The following is a 24,268-nucleotide window of genomic DNA, read 5'->3' on the forward strand; positions in this document are numbered from 1 at the left end:
TTGGGGTTTAAATTTATTCAGTTTTTCAATTTCTTCGTTTGATAGGTATGGGAAATTATTCCTACGGGGCAACCAAAAAAAAAAAAAAAAAAAAAAAAAAAATGACAAATATGTATATATGTATATAAGTATATGTATATATATATATATATATATATATATATATATATATATATTTTCCTTTTAATATTATTACCTGTCATATTTTAAATCTCTAGGAATAACTAAATCAAAGTTGTCGTTAATTTTTCTTATTTCTTGAAACTGCTTTTTCAAATAAGAAGAATATTTGATCTCTGCACAGGCTGTTTCTAATGTTGCTATATTTATTAATACATCGTCCGAATTAAAAAAGGATGGATCACGAGTATAGATGTCTTTATATATATCTAATGAGTATATATGCTTTGATAAATAATTTTTAAATTGTTCTTGATTATGTAAATTTTTTATTCCATGTAGTAAATCATTTAATGGATATTCCACTCCACTTTTTAATATATTATATAAAGATTTAATATTTTTATTATCATGATGTGTGTAATTTATATTACTGTTATTTTTAGAATTAAATAGTTTTGTATTAAGAGATAATTTATTTTCCTTTTTTAAAATATTTTTTTCATTATCTATATGATTATATGTCTGTAAAAGTTCATCATTTTGTTTGTTATAATTATTAGATGCTTCAAATTGTTTTTCCCTTATATTAGTTTCTATAGTATTAATATGATTATTATCATTTTTACTATATATTAAATTATTAGGATTTAATTTGTCTATATGTTGTAGTTCTTGATTTACATTGTGTTTTATATTCTTTTTTATTTCTTTCGTTTCATTAATATATGTATTAGATTTGTTCATATTTTCATATGTGGAATTTGGATTATCTTCATTTATTAGTATTTTCTTAAAAACATAAATAAATTTATTTACAGAACTATATTTTTGTCTTAACATATAAATGCGTTCCTTTGATACTATACCTAATTGATTAGCTTTAGGTGTTAGCCTAATATCACAATTATCGGGTCTAAGAAATAATCTATATTCAGCTCTTGAGGTAAACATTCTATAAGGTTCTGTAATACCTTTATTAATTAAATCATGAATTAAAACACCTATATAACTTTCATTTCTTTTAAGAATAAACTTATTGACCTCATCATTATTAATATTGTGATTATTATTATTTTCATTATTATTATTATTATTGTATTTATTATTATCCTTTTTAGAATTTAGAGCTGCATTTATTCCTGCAACAATTCCTTGACAAGCTGCTTCTTCATATCCTGTAGTACCACAGATTTGTCCTGCTAGAAATAGACCTTTAACATTTTTTGTTTCTAAGGTATAATTTAAACATTTAGGATTAACATAATAATATTCAACATCATAGGCAGGAAAAACGATCTGTGCATTTTCTAATCCTTTTATTGAATTTATAATATCTTTTTGAATATGTATTGGATAAGCAGAACTTAAACCATTCGGATAAATTAATTTATTATTAAACCCTTCTGGTTCTATCCATATGATATGTTTTTTTTTTTCACTGAATTTCATAACCTTTTTTGCTATTGAAGGGCAATATCGAGGTCCATTACCAAATTTATCAAATGAATCATAATCTGGTAATTGTGCTAAATTATTTCGAACCAGTTCATGTGTTTTTAGATTTGTATATGTTTTATAACAAGGCAAAGTCTTGTTATTATTTATTTTATTCATATTTAAAAAAGAAAAATAGAATGGATAATCCTTTTCAGTATCTTCTCTTTCTAACACATGAAAATTAATACTATTAATATCTAATCTTGGAGGTGTTCCAGTTTTCATTCTTTTTATTTCAAAATTATTTTCTCTTAATTGTTGTGCAATATTTTTCGTAGATGATTCAATTAATTTTTCAAATGGTATATTAAGGTTTTCTTCATAATTTATATATTTTTTATTATCTTCATTATAATTATTATGCATATTATTTATTGTAGATTCACCATTTTGATTAATCTTCTTTAGTTTATCTTGTTTTATAATAGGTTCATCATTTGTTTTAATACTTTCTATATTTCCTTTTTTCATTTTTAAGTCAAAATTATTAATTAGCCTTTTAATTCGACCTCCTATATATTTGTCTTTACCTATATGACATATACCACCTAAAAAGGTACCGGTAGTTAAAATTACATTATGTGAATATATTTCACAAGAACATTTATTTTTAATTCCATAAATTTTTTTTTTTTTTACATTATTATTATAATCATTAATATTATCATTATTATTATTTTTATCTTCATATGTATCTATTAATAAAGATTGAACTGAATTTTCCAAGATATCTAAATTCGGTGTATTATATAAATATTCTTTCATATAATAATTATATAAATCTCTATCTGCTTGTGCTCTGTGTCCTCTTACGGCTAGACCTTTCTTCATATTTAATATTTTGAAGTGTATACCACTTTTATCAATGACTTTACCCATTAATCCACCTAACGCATCAATTTCTTTAACAAGTATACCTTTCCCTATACCACCGATAGAAGGGTTGCATGACATTTCACCGATTGTTTCTTTATTTTGAGTTACTAGTAAAGTCATTGCATTTGATTTTGCGCTAATATAGCTGGCTTCACACCCGCTGTGTCCTCCTCCTATGACGATAACGTCATAATTCTTTTTAACATTGTTACATGGGCATTTTTCTGAGATTTGTGAAGATTTTAAATGGTTTCCTCTTTTTATTCTAAAAAAAAAAAAAAAAAAAAAAAAAAAAAAAAAAAAAAAAAAAAAAAAAAAAAAAAAAAAAAATAATAATAAAAAAAATAAGTAATTATATTTTCTATTTAATTCATGAATAAAATTTACTTATCATATATATATATGTATGTATGTATGTACAAAATGATAATAATTTATAATATTATATTATTTTATTTTTTTACTTGGGGGGAGAGTATGGCCATAAAAATGTCTGCTTTACCTTTGAAAAGTTATAAGCGTAGCAAGGGGAACAAAAAAAAAATATATATATAATGAACAATAATAATAATAATAAAGAATAAAATGACACTTTAAGTTTTAAAAATTTATTAAACCTTATAAACATTTCAAAAAAAATAATAATTATAAACATATGGAATAAATTTATCCATACATCTTATAACATATTTATATATGACATTATCTATTCATTTTTTAAAAAATAAAAAGGTAAATAAATAAAAAAAAAAATATATATATATATATGTTAATATTTTAAACCATTTAATGATAAAAAAAATTTCTCAATGTTATGAGGATTTAAAATGAGTTTATTTATTTTTTTGTTTTATTTAAATGTTTGTATATACCTCGAGTTACATATTCTAATGTGTAAAGATAAACTGGTTTATTATAAAGAAAAAAAAAGAAAATGACAATAAGATAAATATTATATATATATATGCTAAAATACACCTTTGAAAAAAAAAAAATTTATCAATATATATAATATTTTATATATATATATATATTTTTTTTTTCTAGTTATATGAATAATAGCGCCTAACGTGAAAGGAAAATATTATTTAATATAAATATTATATTACCTATTTATATATATGTATATATATATATATATATATATATATATTTATTTATTCTTATAATTCAATATTATAAGGAAGAAATTTTTATTTGAAGTTGAAAAGAAAGGAACCATATAATATATATATATAATATTTATATCATGAAAATTATATATATATAATTATATATATAATAATGCTTGTATTATTGATTAATGTGCATATATTATTAAATTATATATATATAATAGGAATATATATAACTATAGTAATTACACAGTTATAAAATATTATAGAAATATATATATAGCATCATATATATAATATAATTAATATATAGTTTCATACATTATTGAAGAAAGAACCATTTTATATTAATTTTTTAAGGCAAATCGAAGGAAAATATTATATTATTTTATTAATTTTTTATTATATTATATTTTATTTTTTATTATTTTATTTTTATTTTTTTTTTTTTTTTTGACTATTGTTATAGGTATATAAATCAACATGATATAAAAATAGAAAATTATATATAAAAATAATTATACGAAATTATTCACGTATATATATTATATATACAATATATATATTATAATATATATATATATATTTATTTATTTTATTTATATAATTCTACAAAATTTATTGAAATTTTTTTTTTTTTTTTTTTTTTTTTTTTTTTTTTTTTTTTTCCTTTTTTCTATTCATTATTGAATATATTATATTATTAATATGATTTTTATTTATTATATTTTTTTTAATTGAATTTCTTTTTTAATTTAATTTTAAAATTTCAAAAATTTTATTTATAATTTTTTTGTTTTTTTACACCTATAGTTATCCATAACTTTTTAAAGAAAACCTCCCCAAAAAAAAACAAAAATATATAAATAAATAAATAAAATTATAATTTAATATATTATTATTGTTATTATAACAACTAGTTATTAATTAAATTCGAGGTTGTAAAATAAATAATATAAAAATAAAAAAGAACAACTGAAATATAAAAACAAATATAATAATAATATATATATATATATATAATATATTCACGTAAAATTGTTTTAAAATGTGTTTTTTCGATTTTTTATAGAATATATAAAATTGATTTATGAACTACATGAATTATATTTGTAAAAGGTTTTTTTTATGTTTACAATAACTCTTGTATAAAAAAATAATATATATGTATGAAATGTGTTTATATAGTGTGAATATATAATATAATATAATAATATATATATTACAATATATAGAATAATATTGTAGTACTAAAAATATTCATTTTTAATATATATATATATGTTTATACATCCTTTTGAAGAGGTAGAAAGAGGATTTGTTTTAATTAAAATATTATTTGTATGTATATATATATATATATATATATATATATATATATATATATATATAATATATATATATATTTTATTGATATCATAATATATTATTACCCATTTCTTGGCTCTTTCATAAAATATCTAAATAAATACATACATATATATATATATATATATATATATTAATATATTTATATTTATATTTATCCATATATTTTATTATTATTATTATTTAACATTTTTGAAATGAAGAAGGAGGGGGTTGATCATAACAAGTTACCAAACAAAGAAGTGAACAATTTTCGCTTGATGACCCAGCTGATAGAATTAAAAAAACATAAGAAAGCTTATAAAATTTGTGAACAGATATTAAAAAAATATCCGAAGAATGGAGAGACGTTATCTGTTAAAGGTTATTTATTAAATTTGATGGATGATAAAAATAAAGAGGATGCATTTAGATTAATTAAAGAAGGTATAAAAAATAATTTATCTAGTAGTTTTTGTTGGTATTTATATGGTTGTTTGTATAAGATATATAAGAATTATGATGAGGCGTTAAAATGTTTTATGAAATCCATTAAGTTGAATAGATTTGATTTTAAAGCTTTAAAAGAAGCATGTATAATTTTGTTATATTTAAAAAGGTATGATCAATTTAAAGATTTAAGATTAGATATGTATAATGATAGTGTAAAGAATGTAAAGGATAAAGCTGTGTTAGTTTTTTCATATCATTTAACAAAGAGTTATGAAAAATGTTATGTAATTATAAAACAAATTGACAATGAATTAATAAATGATAATGAATTGAGTATTAATGAAAAACATGATTTGTTAGTATATTTAAGTGAAATATTATTAGAAGGGAAAAAATATAAAGAATGTTTAAATTTTTTAAATAAATATCAATCTGTTTTATTAGATACTTTATGGTATTATCAAATGTTAGGTTTATTATATTTATATCAAGATGATTTTAAAACATCCAATTTATATTTTAAAAAAGCATTTTCTATGAATTATGAAAATATAAATATCCTTTTATTAATTTTATATACAGAAAGGGATTATTATATGCATTGTGATAATAATACAGATGAAAAGGATCAGAATTTAAATAATTGTAAAGAAAATATTACAAATTCGATGAGTACAAATACACAGGGAAAGAAAACCTTATCAAGTCTTTTCTATTTGGATTATAAAAATGAACATAAAGCAAATGAAAAAGTTATTTTAGATAATAATGTAAAAATATTATTACATGAATTAATATTAGATATATATGGATCTGATAGAAACTTAAAATTACTTTCTTATGTAGAAAAAAATATAATAAATGATTATATATGTCACAATTTAGATATGAAGAAATATGATATATATAGTGTATCACAATTTAACAACTTTGTAAATATAAATTTAATTGATCAACATAATATTATACCTTCTATGGATATAGACAATGTAGATGGTTTTATAGATAAATTAAATGAAAATATAAAAAAGGAAAATAAAAATATATTAAATAATAATAATAATAATAATAATGCGAATTTAGACAAATCACCTTATGATTATCATCAATTTAATAATCTTCATTTTTCTGAATTGTTAGGTGTTGATTTACCTTATTGTTATAAAAAGAAATATGAAAAACATATGGATAAATTATATTATTTTAAAATAAAAAATTTAAATGAAGAAGAAGAAGAATGCTTAGAAAAATATTTTAATAATTTACAACAATTATATAAAAATTCTAATTTACTGAAAATTATTCCTTTATATTTTTTTAATGAAAACAAATTTTCACTTTATGTAGAACAATTAATACGTTCTTTATGTTTTCAAAAGTCCTTGACTATTTTTAATTATTTTAAGCCATTATTAACATTTCGAAATATAAATATTATACTTTTCTTACTTCATAAATATATAGATTATTATGATAAACAAAAAGATATTTGTCCATTCATTGTAAAGACTGATATACAAGTAAAAAATGATATTATGGAAGAAAACACACAAAACCTCAAAACAAAAAATAATGAACACATGGAAAATAAAGAAGACTTAAATAATATATCTGATCATTTACAAAATGTGAAGAATTTAGATACTAGTACCCATTTTGAAAAAAGAGAGGACATGGAACAACACGATGAAAAAATGTATAATAAGAATGAAGATAAATCAAATGGTATCTTACTATCTGACCATAACAATAATAATAAGGATAATAAAAAAAGTAAAAAGAATGACAAGGTTGATGAAGAAGAAGATGATGATGAAAATATTCCATCTGAATTAAATGATAAAGACTTAGAAAAATTAATAGAGAAAAATGTGGAAATTAAAGATCTTATGGGTATATCTAGTCCATTAGGAAATAATAATATAAAAAAGAAAAAAGATAATAAAAAAAATAATGATAATGAAAATAAAGAAATTAAACTTGATTTAAAAAAATCATGTTTAACAAATGAGGAAAAGAAAGAATATTTTATTATTTGTATTTATTCTTTTATTATACAATTATATGATTATATAAATTGTACAGATAAAGCATTAGAACTTATTGAAAAATGTATAAAAAGTATTGAACAAAAAACAAATAAAAATTTAATATATGAATTAATATTTATTAAAGGATTAATTTATAAACGTAATGGTAATTATTTAGGTGCATATAAATATTTTGAACAATGTAGAAATGTTAATATAGGTGATAGGTATATTAATACAAAAACTATCAAAACATGTTTAAAATGTGGACTAATCAAAGATGCAAAAAAAATGGCAAGTATTTTTACAAATCCTTTAGATAATAATTTTTTTAAAAATATAAATGAAACACAATGTTTTTGGTTAGAATATAATATATCATTAAGCTATGTTAATAATCATCCAAATATACATTTAATACATTATTTAAAAACAGAAGCAAATAATATATATGATTTTAAAAATGTATCCCCTTGTGATAATCAACATAATGTGAAAAATATAACAACGCAAAATGGAAACATTCCACATCACAACGACAATAATAATAATAATAATAATAATGATGATGATACAAATAAAATTGATGATATGCTTAATGAAACACCGTTCAATTTAAAAAAAAGTATTTTATTAGAGAATGATATTAATTCAAAAAATATATTTCAAGATTATAGTAAAGGATTACATTTATTACATATGGGACATAAACAATTTATAGATATACATGAAGATCAAATATGTTTCTATTATTATACTATGAGAAAAATGTTATTTAAAACATATAGACATTTATTATATATGACTGGTCATCTTTTTTCAAGTCGATTCTATCGTAGATTTGGAAAATCTCTAATCAGAATTTTAATAGATATGTATGATTTTAAAATAACCGGAAAAGTAGAAACAAATAAAGGAAATAAAAAGAAAAACAAAACTAATAATAATAATAATAATAATAATAATGTATTAAATCAGGAAGAAAATATTTTTTATGAACATATTCAAAATGAACCTTTAGATAATGCTATGATATATATGAACACATTTTTATCTCAACCAAATATTGATATATCAGTACACAGATTGAATTATGAAATAGAAAAGAGGAAAGGTAAAAAAATGAAATCAAATAAAATAATATAAAATAATAAAAAAATAATATATTTATATTTAATATATGTATTTATATATTTGTTTATTCCTTTTATTTAATATAGGTAAGGATTACATCCAATTGATTAATATCATTACAAAAATGAAATCCATTTTCCCACATCATAATTATCATCATAAGTTGGCTCCAGTTATTTCTCACTATCTACATACAGGTTATAATATATATATATATATAAATATATATATATATGTATATTTTGTTAATGTTTACCTATTAATCATATTTATAACAAAATTGTGCCCCCTTAAACATTTTATAATATGTATATTTATTTATATTTCTATTCATTTTTATTTCTATTCATTTTTATTTCTATTCATTTTTATTTTAGTTCCTATTGATGACATGTCTGATAACGATAAGAAAGAGATAACAACAAAATTAAATGAGCTCTTTAATTTAAACCATTCAGAATATGATGTAAATCTTTTGAAAACAATAAGAAAACAATATATTGAAGATTTTATTAATTTTTTTGAAGAACATAAAAAGGGGGATTTATGTTATTATCAATCTGGTAAGATTATATGGCGTAAAATATGTTTAGAATGTATATTATACAAATAATAATGTATTCAATAATATACATAAATGAATAAATAAATAAATAAATAAATATATATATATATATGATATATATTGAGACACATTTTTTTTATTTTCATTTGTAGCCCTTGAAGTATATATGGATTGCAATGAAAAAATTGACTCGAGATTTTTAAAAAAAGTGGATATGAATATAGAAAAAAATAAATTAGAAAGATGTTTTAAATTTTTAAGATTCCTAATTAAACATAAGGAGAAGCATTTATCCTTATCTGAACTTATAGACCCATTTAAAGTAAAATAAATATATAATTATGTCTTTATGATTAGTTGAGTATATATTTCTTTTAAATTATATAATATCATCATATTAATAGTATTCCACATATATATATATATATATATGTATTTTTTTTTTTTTTTTTTTGTACTTTTTTCTTTTAGGCTGCCTGTAGAAAGATATATCCACTAGCAACAGCTTTCGAATGATCAAAAAAAAAAAAAAAAAAAAAAAAAAAAAAAAAAAATGTATATAAATTTTTAAACAATTTAAAATAATTTCCCGAAATTTATATGTTTTGTGTACACAATTTATTAAATTAATATTTAAAATATGAAATCATTTTTTAATAAAAAAATTTATATGTATTTGTCCTTAACCTTTTTGAATAATTATATCACATTATTAACTTTTAAATTATATATATATATATATATGTATATATAACATATCTTTTTATTTTTTGTATTACTCTTATTAAACATTTCATCATATTTATTAATACATTTATTAATTTTTTTATTTTATTTATTGAAAAACTTTTATATAAAAAAGAAGCGACAAATAAACTATAAAATTATAATTATTTACACAAAAAAAAAAAAAAAATTACATTTATTTTGTAAAGAATAAATACAAAGAAAATCATAATATATATGGTTTTATAATTCATAAAAAAAAAAAAAAAAAAAAAAAAAAAAACAATATTAACTAAAATATTACACATATGGATACTCACAAAAAAAAAGGGGAGAATATCGATATAATTTTGTATATATATATATATATATATATATATATATATGTATATAGTTGGTAATAGCCACATTTCTTGAATTAATACATTTAACTTTATTTATACAGATATTAATTTTTTTCAGAAAATAAAAATTATTTTACCCGCTTTGTCTTTTTTTCATAAGTTTTTCTCGTATTTCCTTAATTTTATCTATAATTTCATTTTTTGATTCATAAATACAGCAGAGATATTTTTCAGCTTTTATCCATAGATCAAATTCTTTTGTATTATTTTTAGGCCATGGTGTATAGTATAACAAATAATTTTTACTATTAGCCCATATAACAATTTGTTGATATAAGTGTGGCATAAAATCTTTTTCAAATGATTTAAAAACTATAGCATCTTCCAATGTTAATCTATGTCTTTCTGATTCCCACAATTTCAATTGAGTAATGACATTCATAGGTATAGAACTTTTAAAATTATTTTTTCCTGGATGTGAATAAGATTCTAGAAATTTAATAATTTGGTTTGCCGTAATATCCGAATTATATGCATTCAGTACACTTCTTCTTGTTAAAATTCCTACCACCATATTTGGTGTACGTGCTTGTAACTCACATAAATGACTTAATATATTAATTTTTAATAAAGACGATGTATATAAATATACTTTAAAATTACTCTGAACAATTAATCCAATTTCAAGGTTATTACTACCATTCATTTTTATATCAGAATATAAACTATCATTAATTAATTTTTTCGTAATATTTTTTCTTTTATCTAATATTAATGATTTCTCATCTTTATTTTTTATATCTGACGATAAATCTTTATTCATATATGTTTCCTCTTTTTCATCCTGTTTTAATAAATAAAAATGAAAATATCTCTTACTTAATCTCTTCCTAACATCTTCTTCACATAACCCTTCAATAGTTATATTACTTAATAAGGAAAGATAATATTGTGAATTAAAATTATTAATTGTTAATAATAAGGCATATGGTGTTATAAATATATATGAATCATTAGGTTTTAAGAATAAGCCGATATGACTACCGAAATCTATGAATTCTTTTTGAGCTTTTGTTAAATTTTCTAAAAATATTGGATGACTAATATCACATTGTGATAATGATAAAATTAATAATAATGTTTCTTTTACATATATTTCTGATTTCTTTGGATCTTTATTAGTTCTTGTTATATATGCACAGCTACTACTACTACTACTATTATTATTATTATTATTATTATTATTATTATCATAACTTTTCTTAGATTCTTCACAATGGTTACTTTTAATATTTTCATCAAAATTTATATTATTATTTATACCACTACTACTATTATTATTCATATTATTTATAGCGTTATTTTTCTTCTTTTGATACTTTGTATATACATCTTTAGCTATATTCGTTACATATCCATTATCTATTATTAGTAAATATTCAAGCACTAAGGATATTATTCTACTTCTTAAATCTTTTAAAAACCACGAAAAAGCTTCTCTACTCATATTTATAGTTTTTGTATTATTAGGATCATCTAAAAGGAAATTTTTTCTCCTTAACACTTCAATAACACTTTCGCTAGGTTTAGTCATAAACCGTTCATTTATATTTGATAAGAAAAAGGTACTTTCATTATTATTATAATTTTCTTCTTCAATATAACTATGTTCCATGTTTAATAGGCTCTTATAATATAATTCATTTTGTTTATATGCATATATATGTTTGTTTTTCTTTTTCTTTTTTTTATTATTATTTGTTTTAGTATCAGCCATATAATACTCCATTTCATTTATATTATTACTATCCCCCTGTTGTGTATATAAATTGTTATATGCTTTTTCATAAATGTCAGAATTAAAATGTACACTTTTTCTTTGTTCTGTTTTGTTATCATCTTCTTTTTTGTAAGTATAATCATCTGATGGATTTTCTACATATGCAGTAGAGTTATTAAGTTGATGATTATCATATTGATGTTTTACAAGTAGATGAGAATTTGCTTTATCGTTAAAGTAAATATTATTATCATCATTAGTATAATCATCATCATTATCATCATCATTATCATCATCATTATCATCACCACTATCATCATCATTATCATCATCATCATTATCATCATCATCATTATCATCATCATCATTATCATCATCATCATCATCATCATCATCATTATCATCATCATCATCATCATCATCACCACTATTATCATCATCTTCACCTTCATATTCCTCCTCATCAAATTCATCTTCGTCATCACTATATTTTTTCTTTTTTCGTCTCCTATTATAAGATCGACGACTTGCCATTTTATCCAACGACTTCCTTCCCATATCTGGACCCCCATCTTTACTTACTCTTTTACGCCTTGCCATATCATAAGCGGTGTATTTATTTGGATCGTCATTATTAATATTTGAATTAAAATAATTATTAACAGAATTAAAATTTGGAGATGCTATAAAATGTAATAAATTATTCCACTTTGTTTGAGCATAACCAAATATTTCTTCTTTATGAGGAAATAAATTTTGTTCATATAAATTTTTTTCTCTTTCTAATTGTTCTTTAATATTATTATTAAAAATAAAAATATTATTGGTATTTGTTTTATAAATTTTATTTAATAAGGTTATTCTAAAATTTTCATTAATTTTATATTGATTATAATTATCTTTTTTCATATCACTTTCAACTAATATTTTTGCTTCTACTAAATTTTTTATACTTTCACTTAACTTTTTTAAATAATTTGGATTTATCCATAATCTCATAGCTCTTTCTGAAACTACTTGTTGAATAAATAATAATCTTGAAATAATTATTTGTTCTAATTCGTTAAGGGAATGATATATTGTTTCATGTGCTAAAGAATCATCAAAAAAATAACACCACACATTTTCATTAAGCTCCTTCATGTAATCGTATAATTCCATATTTTCAACATTTTTTCTTATTTTAACCATATTGACTTGTTAAATGTATATAAAATGTTAGCGTAATATATTTCTCGATTAAACTGTTATACTAATGATAATAATTATATCTTTTTCTTTTTACTATTACTTTTATGTGTTTTTTTTTTTTTTTTTTTTTTTTTTTGATTTATGGATAGTGTTAGCTACCTACTATGGTGAAACAACACCTTCATGTATATGTTTATATTCATTTATAATATAAAAATAATATATAAAAAATGAATATTGTATGTTTTTAAAAATAAGAAAATATATAATGTATTTATTTTTTCCTAAGTAATATTGTTATCTTAACCACATAAATATATAATAAGGGGTATATTTGTTATTTATTATTTATTATTTATTTTGATTTCTTATTTTTTGGCTTCCATTTATTTTTCTTTTAAAACATAATTAACTTTAGAAATAGAGGTGCTATTTTTATTACCACACTCATATGATTTATATTATATTATGTTAATTTATTTTTATTTTTGTCAAGTCCTAAAATGTAAAAAAATATTATTATTGTAATTGTAAAGCTACTATATAATATAAGAAATATTTATACCTTTCGTTATATATTAATATGCATTATATATTCTTTATAACATGTATATATTATATATATATTTATATATTTATAATATTAATGTAATAATACATATTATAATCTATAAAAAATATACAGTAATATATTATATATTAAAAAGGTAATTATTATTATTTTCCACATATTTCATTCTCCAAAAATATTTTCACATATACAAAATGATTTCATACATCGATAAAACAAAAAGGGGGGATGAAAGAAAAAAAAAATATATATATATATATATATATATATATATATATATATAAATATATATATATATATGGTACAAATTCCTCAGTAATACTTGAATGTACTTATATTGTTTGTTTGTTTTCTTTTTCTGAAAATAATCATTCCATAACATAAAATGTTTAATTAAATATAATATAACGATAGTTCATTTTATATACATGTAAAATATATAAATAAATAAATAAATATATATATATATATATATATATATATATACAAATATATATATTTTTTTTTTTTTGTTGTTTTTGATATGTGTATATTTAATACCTATTTGTTGTGGTATAAATATAATGTGATATTTAAAAAATTATATTGTATTTTTGTATTTAAAGGATGATATGAAGTTATTCCTTAAATGAATTCACTTATGATTTCTTTCATATGAATACATACATATATATACATATATAAATATATATTATATTTATTACAGTTTTAAAGACTTAAAATATAATTATCTATATTTAGAAGAATACTCAATTGTTACGTCATATATATTATGATATAAAAAAAAAACAATATTACAATTGAATATATTATATGTATATAAAATATACTGAGAGAGATTTATATTACAATAACAACAATCAAGGGGTGTTTGTTAATAAAATTGTAGGTTGGACTTACATCCTTTTTTTTTTTTTTTCTTAAATCATAAATATTATATGAAATATACATTTATATATATATATATATATATATATATATATATATACATACATTTATGTAATTCTATATTCATATATTTATGTTTACAGTATTTTTATTTATTCATTTGTGTTTATTAAAAAATAAAACTCAAATATATCATCTACATAAAAAAAAAAAAAAGAAAAAAAAAAAAGATGAACTTATTTTGTTCTTAAAATAATATATTAATAATAAGGAATATATATAATAAATACAATTTATTTAGTGACAGATAATATAATATATATATATAATACTAAAAATGTATAACATATTAATCCTTATATTAAGTTAATCTGTATATATCTCTTAAGAATTATATAAAAAGTATCAATAATAAATTTATGTTAAAAAAAAAAAAAAAAAAAAAAAAAGAGAAAAAGGAACATATAATTTATTTTATTATATAACATAAATAATAAATTATATTAATTTTAGTGTTATTTGGAAAGAATCACTATATATATATATATATATATAAAGAGCAAAATATATATAATAATATACATAAATATTTATTATATATATATAATACATATAATACCTATATGTTATATATATGTATGGAATGTTCGACAGGTACATTTTTCGCGTTGAAAAAATAACACTATGAGAAAAAAAAACTTATAATATCGTTGACGAATACTTAGTCAAGATCATTGCTATAGTATTTGTGATGTTTTATTGTTATAAACAAACAGATTTTCAAAAGTGATGATGAACAGACGCTGCTCTAAATTGAATTGTTTTCGAATTTTTCAACTTCTTAGGAAATTGTAAAACTTCCGAAAAATTACATGATATTATTTTGTTGGCAAATTGAATTTTTATTTTTTTTGCCAATAATAAATAAATGAGCTTGCGTCCGCTGAACTTACTAAAAATTATTAATAAATAATAATTATAAATTTAATAAATAAAAATAAATATATATATATATATATATATATATATATATATATAATTAGTATTATTATAAAATAACAATAATAAAACATATAATAAATAATAGTTATTATAATATATAATTTACCTTTTTGATTCTCTTTTCTCCTATATAAATATAATTATATATAATAATAATAATTCTTTATTTTTTATATGTGCTTTATTTTTTAGCAATAAATAAAAAGTAATATAAATATATATATATATAATATATATATAAATAATAATAATTTTCGAATTTTATTACGTTATAAAAAAATGAAAGGATTATTTAATTAAAACTTAAAATAATATAATTTATTATATTATATATATATATGTTATAATATAGGTTTATCATTTTTAAAAAAAGTCATCATATATTATTATATATATATAAAGAGAGGAAAAAAAGAATGAAAAGGAATTTTATTATTTTTAATAAAAATAATTATAAATTTTAATAATTTCTTTTTTTTTTTTTTTTTTTTCTTTTAACAATTAATAATTAATCAAATTTTTTTCATCTTATTGTATTTATTAGTAGAATATAATAAAAAATATATATTATTATATATATATATTATATGTAATAATTTTAAAAAATATATAAATGTTAAGAAAATTATATTTTTTACTTTTTAACATAAAGAGTAATAATATATATATAAAATACATTTTATATTCCTTTTTTTTTTTTTGTATAATTAAAGGGAAAAATATGGATTGTGTATAATAAAATAAAAATGATAGAAAAAAGTAAAAAAAATGTTTAGGTAATAAGAAATTTGTATATATATATAAAATAAAAAATATATGAACTTTTTTTATTATAAGAATAAATGGAATAAATATATTATTATGTGTGTATTATATATATATAAATATATTATTACATATATTCTTTTATTTTTTATTTATTTATTTTTTTCCTTGGGTTCTCTTTAAATCCTTTGTCGCATTATTTATTATCCCCTATTTAAAATAGAATATATTTATGTATTTGGTCCGTAAGGTTGATTTTAATTTCCATGTGATTTCATATCATTTGTTTTCTTTTTATTTTCTTTTATATTTTTTTTTTTGTAATGCATATGGTTTCATAAAAATATAATAATAGGTATAATTAACATAATATTAATATATTAAACGTAATAATAATATATTTATAAGAATATAAAAATTTATCATCTTTATTGCTATCCATTAATAAGCAACAAATAAAAAAAAAAAATAAATAAATAAAAATATAAGTGATAAGTGATTATTTTATATATAATTAATTGATTAAGATACAAAAAAATATATTATTTGACATAAAATGTAAATTTTATTTTTTTGTTCTTTGGTATAAGAATGTGAATATTATTGTTTTTATATTATATATATAATATAATATAATATTATCATCAGTTTTTTTTTTTTTTTTTTTTTTTTTTTCATCAAAATAATATATTATTGTACTACTTATATATATATATATATATATATATATATATACAAATATATATATATGAAGATTACAATTCTTCCGTTTTTTGTAAAGATATCATTATTTTTATTTTTTTTTGTTCATAAAAATTTTATATATAGTTATAAGATCAATGGAGGTTTCTTAAAATATGAGAATTATAATAAAGGGGGCATGTTATTGAGAAGCTCTCTTGAGGAGGAGAAAAATGTGTACACTTCAGATATTATGTTGAGAAAAAATGATAGTGTGGAAAAAAATAAGAGAAAGATAAGATATTCCTTCAGTCCGATAAAAACGAATACTTTAATTAATATAAAAAAGAAGATTGCATTAAATGAACGAAGAAGTAATTTTGTAAAAAATAAGAAATATAATTCTATGAGATCTGGTGTAGAAAGAAGAAAAATAAGAGGACCCCCCAAAAAAGATATACATAAATTATTAATAGATGATATAAATAAAGAAAGAATGAAAGAAAAGATATATTCTATAAAAAATATAGATAATGATAACAATGATATGAAGATAATAGATGATGATAATGTGAATATTCTACCTTTACCTGTTGAAAAAAATATGGAGGGTTATAATTGCCTTATATTATGTAAAGGTTTACCTTTCCATGTTGATAATTCTCAAATAATTGAATTTTTTAAACCTTATAAAATTATGGAAAAATATATAATATTTATGAGAGATAAGAAAGGACATTTTTTCGGTGATATATTAGTAAGATTTATAAATAAAGAACAGAAATATTTAGCATTAAAAAATAAAAATTATAAATTTTTGTTACATAGATATATACAATTATATAATGTAAATGAAGAACATTATGAAGAATATTATAATATAGGTTATAAAAACCCACCAGCTTATAAAAATTATGTACCTATTAAAAATATAATTCTTCCAAATACTATCGAAGATACTACAAATTATACCCTTCATGATAATGAACTTATGTATAATTATAATGGAAATAATAATAATTATCATCTTGTAGATGATCATATTCATTCATTTAATTATAATCAAGATGATGATGAAGAAACCAAAGAACTTCGTGAGAAGGTAAATGTAAATGGTATAATGCTGAAAAATTTATATACAGGTAGGAAATTAAGAGGAAGAATTACATCAGTGCATTCATATGGTGCATTTCTCGATTGTAATGTCTATATAAAAAATCAAGATAATCGATATAAGAAAATTTTAGCTTTACTTCATAAAAATAAATTGACGTTAAATGTTGGATTATCATCAGATTCCTCAAGTGAGAAGGAAAACAAGGAACTTATATTACAAAAAAATATGAACATTATAGTATATGTGGATAAAATTATAAAGCGGGAGCTTCCTCCTGAAAAAGAAAAAATAAACAATGAAAGTATTAATAATAAGATGATAAATCGTACTATAAATGAAAATCCACATAATAATAATAATAATTACAATAATAATAATTACAATAATAATAATTACAATAATAAGGACGTCAATTCTTTTAATTGTAGTAAAGAAAAGGACAACAATTTTATTTTCTTTAATTTGACTTTAGATTCTTCCATAACAGAAGAAAAAATTAATTGGTTACAAAATTTGAAATTCAAGAAAGACTCAATTAATCAACAAATTCTTTTGAACAATCAAAAAGTTAACCAGGAAAATAAAACAGACATGAACAAAATATATATTAATCATAATAATAATAATAATAATAATAATAATGATATAGTACATTGTGAAAGTAACAACGACAATGTATTAGACCCATCCTATAAAAATGAAATTGGTAATAATCAAATCGCTAATATAGATAATCACAATGTTCAAAATTATTATCAAGAGGATAACCAAAAAAAACAAAACAAGCAAAAATTCAATAGTATAATAGATAAACCTAATACTAATTCTAATGATAATATCTTTATCAATAATTGTAATATTATAAGAAAAAATCGAGTCACCAAAGTTTTTTTGATGAATAATAAAATGTGCAATAATCATTATATTAATGAAAAAAAAAATTATTTTTATAATAATACATTTAAGGAAAAATGCTCATTCGGAAAAAATTGTAACATGATATTTCAAAATAAAAATATAGAGACAGAAAATACAAATAAAAAGCAAGATGAAAATATTGGAGGAGAGGTCAAGAAAAAAAAAAAAGAAAAAAAAAAAAAAAAAAAAAAATTGGAACATAACAAATTAAATGATAATAATATAGAGACTGTTGATGAGTTTGATGATTTATTTGATGTTTTAATAAATGATCAAGATGGTAATAATATAGAAAAGGGTGAAACTATTATTGATACAGATGTAGTGGGTAATATAAATGGAAATATAAATAACAATAATGATAATAATGATGATGATAATAATAATAATGATGATGATTATTATAGAGATGAAATGAAATGCATACTGAAAAATATATATAGTCACAAAGAAACGAATAATAATAAAAAAAAAAACAGCTTTTCTGATGAAAAGGAAATTAAATCAATGAAAAATTACGATAGTAATAAAATACAGAAATATATACAAACAAGTAATAATAATGATAATAATGATGTTAATAATAATAAGAGTAAACCTTATGATGATGAAAAAGGTAATGTTTCCAAATTAGAAAAGTGCAAATCTTTTGAACGTTTAAGTGATAGAGAAAAATGGAAAAGTGATATTAGAAGAGAAGAATCATTATATTATACCAAGTTATTTAAATGTAACGAAGATATTAATGATTATTATTCTACTAATAATAAGAAAGAAATAGAAAATGATAATTTATCATATGACGATAATAATGAAAAGGATGAAATGTTAGATAATAATATGATGTTTAATGCTAAATTGAATAAATGTAATAATGAATTATATTATAAAATCAATGACAATATTAATAATATTAATTATAATAATAATAATAATAATAATTCTTTTGATTTCTCATCCTTCTCAGATATGTCTATAGAACAATTAAAAGAAGAAATATTTAAAAGGAAATATTTATTACCTATAGATGTAACACATGAAAATTTAAAAAGTAGGTTAATACAAATATGTATATGTGAAAACAATAAATTGAAATTTGATAATTTTCCTGTTATTAGATATTATCTATATGATGTACATTTTTCAATAGAAGAAATTAAAATGATTATATTAACTAATAAAAATTTTTTAAATAAATCCAATATAAATAAATGTTTTTTAGATTCGTTAAATATAAATGAACTTAAATATTTATTACATAAATCTATGGAAAATTTCCGGTTATGGGAACCAGATGATAATATCAAAAGAAAAATTTTAAATATGAATAAAGATTTACTATTAAAACAAAATTTAAACAATACAAATCATATTGACGAAAGAAACCTACTAATATTATGGAATGATTTTAAAGATTTTATGTTAAATTTTATATATACCATTGATGAAAGCTCTGATCCTTTAGAAAATATAAAAAATATGAATATGGATACTATACAAAGCCCCCGTCTCAAAAATGATAAAACATATAATAATAGTAATAATAATAATAATAATAATAATAATAACAGCAGTTGTTTTTATAATAATTCATATCATAATAATTATATTTATAGAATGAAAAAATTAGAAAAAGAAAACTTTTTTCTAAAACATAATCAACCTTTAATCAATCAAATTGAAAATCAATTAAACACAAAAAATCATGAAAATAAAGATGCATTTGAAAATGCATGGATAAAATTAAATGAAATTAATAAAGAAAATGAACAGGATCTACCACACAGGATAGATGTAAAGAAAGCTATGGCCATTCTAAACGACAGGTCCTTATTAAAAAAAATGAAAAAATCAATTGATGATGTATCAGATGAATATGGAAATAGAGATTATATAAACAAAGTTATTCGTTATATTTTAAAACATAAAAATTATTTTAATGAAGAATTAAATGAGGAAAAATTGAAAAGTATGTCCTATGATCAGTTATTGGTAACCAACAAAATAAAAAATTAAAAATAAAAAATTAAAAATAAAAAATTAAAAAATTAAAAATTAAGAATAAAAAATTAAAAATAATAAATAATAAATTAAAAATTATAAATTAAAAATACAATACATATTTCATTTAAATGTGCATATATTTATTTTCATTTTCTCATTTCTACATTTTAGATCTTGCTAGATAAACTACCCCTCGAACTTATCGAAGAATTACTCTAAAATAAAATCATTTGTCATAATGTTCAGTTTTATATTATATAATCTTATAAATTTGTTTTACCCCTTAAGGATATTTAAAAAAAAATTAAGGTCAATAAAAGCACTTTTATATATGAATGTATATAAACTTGAAAAGGTGAAACTTTTTTGAAAATATACATATTATATACCATAAAAAAAAATTTTATTTTGAATTATAATAAATTAAAACAAATAGGTTGTTTTTTTCATGTAAAAATTATATATATGTATATATATATTATATGTACGTATGTATGTATATATTTTTTTTTATTATATATATATATTTTTTTTAATTGCAACTTGCATATACAAAAAAAATTAAATTATATTTATATGTACATTTCCTATGTTACATCCTTTAAGATGTAATTGTTTTAGCATATACATTTCTCACATATTTTGTAAAATAACCTATCATAACTTCATATTCATCCTCCTTACCCTTTTTTATATCATTATATATTCTTTGATAACGTAAAATTACTTCTAGAGATTTGAACATATGTCCTAGATTTGGAATTCTGTTATGAGAAAAGGAAGAAAGATTTTTGTACATTTGAATGACTATTTGATTTGTTATATGCTTATTTTCATTTTTGAATGCTTGTGACCATTTTAGAATTACGTTTAGTAATCCATTAAATACTTTGGCTATCTCTAAATTTAATGTATAAAGACTTAAATTTATATAACGTTGGTCATAATATATTTTCATTGCTGGTTTGATAAAAGGAACAAATGATATTAATGCTGATAAATAATATTTTAACAAATATGTTTCATTTTTAGTGTTAAGAAAACTAATGTAGTGATTTACCAAAATAGAGTTTATATTTTTAAAATAATTATTTGAAAGTATTAATACAATATCTGTTACTGTTAAATGATGATTTTTTATATTATTTTTAATTAATGATTTATACGAACTACTTGTTTTAGGGTCTGTTAAAATATATTCTATTGTATTTAATATATATACATTTGGTAATCTATTTATCATATCACTTATATTTTTATCATTTTCTGTATAAAGCATAGGTTTTATATCTAGACACATGTTACTTTTTTTATTATTTTTATTATTACATGTAAAATGAATATAAGACATAGCATATTCATATTTATTTAAATATTTTTTATTATTTAATGCTATATATTTTAATATAACTGGTTTTGTTAATTTATTTTTATTTGTACTAATACAGTGTTGTGTAGCAACTTGTAATTCACTTGTTACTGATACATTATTGTTCGTATTTTTGTGTTGTGTATTCTTTTGAAATATTTGTTTTATACTATTACTAGATGAACGTTTAAGTATTTTGTTAAAAAAAAAATTATTTTGATATTCATTGAACACGTACACACTTTGAGGGTAGTTCTTATTTTCATATCTATTATACATGTTATCTTTGAATATTTTTTTAGAAACATCTTTGTATCTACTTAATTCATTTGTACTAGCACTATTATTTTTTTTATTTTTTGAAAAAAAATTAGAATCTGATCTCTTTTTACTCTTATTTGTATTTGTATTTGTATTTGTGTTTGTATTTGTATTTGTATTTGTGTTTGTATTTGTATTTGTGTTTGTATTTATGTTTATATTTTTATTTACATTTTTATTTCCTTCTGTCATGTAACTGGGACCAGCATCCATATTATTTAATGGTGTATTATTATTTATTGAATGTCCATCTAAAGAATTATTCACAGTATAAATATCACGTGGTGCGAAATTTACTTTTCTTCTTAATTTATTCATTTCTTCCATATTATTACCGTACTGTTGTGTAGAAAACTGTTGATTATTTGGATGCACATAAGCGTCTAAAGGGTTAGAATATTCTGATGGAACATAAACGTTTCGATTATTATTAAAAGGTGTAATTTCATCGTCTCTATTATAATTATTTGATACATCATTAAAAGTAGAATTTGAATAATTATTAAACGTTTTATTGCCATATAGTGATGATAAATTTGGTTTTATCTTATTATCTCTATGTATATTTGAAAGGGTTGAATTGCCATTATTTGAATCATTATAAGATACATCATTTTCATTATACGTGATTTTTCCATTATTACCAATATTGTTATTATTATTATTATTATTATTACTACTACTACTACTACCATTTCTAGTATAATTATTACTGTCAACATATTCAAATTCATCATATAAAAGAGTTGTATCATCATTTTGGTTATTATGTGAAAAAGAACTGAAAGCATCATTTTCATTATAATTAACTTGTTCATCATCTTCAAAATCGTCTGAACTAACACCTAAATTGTTATAAAAATCGTCCAATGATTTTCCTAAATGTAAATTATTAACAGGCTTATTTTGCATAATCTCTTGGTCACTGCCATAATACTTTGCGGATGTATGTGCATTATTTGGAACAGAACTTCTTCGATTGTTTTCTCTTCCTTCATCTCTCACACGTTGTTCATCATGCACATTATTTCTATTTATCATAATATCACTAGAAAATTCATTTGGATTTCTACTTACATACGATCTTCCAGCAATGTTCTCATGTCTCGGGTTTTGTCTTATATTATATAAATTATTAGGATCATAATGTATATTTCTTTCTAGCTGGTTATTCCTATTAAATATATTATTATTAGAATTAACTGATTCATTCGAATTTTCAAATCGTTTTATCAAATCTCTCACATTTGGTACATCTGATGGTTGTCCTAATACATAATGAACATACCATATCAAGACAAAAAAGAATATTGGAAGAAAAATAAAGAAGTCGCACTTTCCCATTATATAAAAATAACAATAAAATTAAATATATATATATATATATATTTATTTATTATTATTTTTTTATTTTGTTTATTGTTATAGGATGAATATTATACCATGATATA

At 19.3% G+C, this 24,268-nt stretch overlaps 5 protein-coding genes and 1 non-coding gene across 6 annotated transcripts in view; 3 read left to right on the forward strand and 3 right to left on the reverse strand.

Moving 5' to 3' along the window:
* The window catches only part of PF3D7_1244000 (glucose inhibited division protein a homologue, putative), a gene marked incomplete at both ends in the record, with an annotated part of 3,253 nt that extends 102 nt beyond the window's left edge, over positions 1-3,151 (reverse strand). The window contains 3 exons of the mRNA XM_001350791.1: positions 1-61; positions 197-2,761; positions 2,961-3,151. The exon at positions 1-61 is cut by the window's left edge and continues 102 nt beyond it. Coding sequence (XP_001350827.1) covers positions 1-61; positions 197-2,761; positions 2,961-3,151 — 2,817 coding nt within the window. The remainder of the gene's footprint in view (positions 62-196; positions 2,762-2,960) is intronic.
* A 2,025-nt stretch (positions 3,152-5,176) lies between these two features.
* Positions 5,177-9,656, forward strand: PF3D7_1244100 (N-alpha-acetyltransferase 15, NatA auxiliary subunit, putative; the record flags this gene model as incomplete). Its single annotated transcript, XM_001350792.1, has 5 exons — positions 5,177-8,555; positions 8,662-8,772; positions 8,953-9,138; positions 9,293-9,462; positions 9,612-9,656. 5 exons carry the CDS (start codon positions 5,177-5,179, stop codon positions 9,654-9,656), a joined length of 3,891 nt encoding a protein of 1,296 aa, XP_001350828.1.
* Positions 9,657-10,343: 687 nt separating this feature from the next.
* PF3D7_1244200 (RNA polymerase II transcription factor B subunit 2, putative) lies at positions 10,344-13,181 on the reverse strand (the record flags this gene model as incomplete). The annotated part of the gene is made up of 1 exon (XM_001350793.1): positions 10,344-13,181. One exon carries the CDS (start codon positions 13,179-13,181, stop codon positions 10,344-10,346), a length of 2,838 nt encoding a protein of 945 aa, XP_001350829.1.
* Positions 13,182-15,348: 2,167 nt separating this feature from the next.
* Positions 15,349-15,590, forward strand: PF3D7_1244300. Its single transcript, XR_002966665.1, has one exon. It is a non-coding gene; the product is annotated as an ACEA small nucleolar RNA U3 (small nucleolar RNA).
* A 1,565-nt stretch (positions 15,591-17,155) lies between these two features.
* On the forward strand, positions 17,156-21,346 carry PF3D7_1244400 (RNA-binding protein, putative; the record flags this gene model as incomplete). The annotated part of the gene is made up of 2 exons (XM_001350794.1): positions 17,156-21,115; positions 21,299-21,346. The coding sequence occupies 2 exons, from the start codon at positions 17,156-17,158 to the stop codon at positions 21,344-21,346; spliced, it is 4,008 nt and encodes a 1,335-aa protein (XP_001350830.1).
* A 382-nt stretch (positions 21,347-21,728) lies between these two features.
* Positions 21,729-24,161, reverse strand: PF3D7_1244500 (conserved Plasmodium protein, unknown function; the record flags this gene model as incomplete). The annotated part of the gene is made up of 1 exon (XM_001350795.1): positions 21,729-24,161. One exon carries the CDS (start codon positions 24,159-24,161, stop codon positions 21,729-21,731), a length of 2,433 nt encoding a protein of 810 aa, XP_001350831.1.
* Between the last annotated feature and the right edge of the window lie 107 nt (positions 24,162-24,268).

The sequence above is a fragment of the Plasmodium falciparum genome (assembly GCF_000002765.6).
Source record: "Plasmodium falciparum 3D7 genome assembly, chromosome: 12".
Lineage (NCBI taxonomy): Eukaryota > Apicomplexa > Aconoidasida > Haemosporida > Plasmodiidae > Plasmodium > Plasmodium falciparum.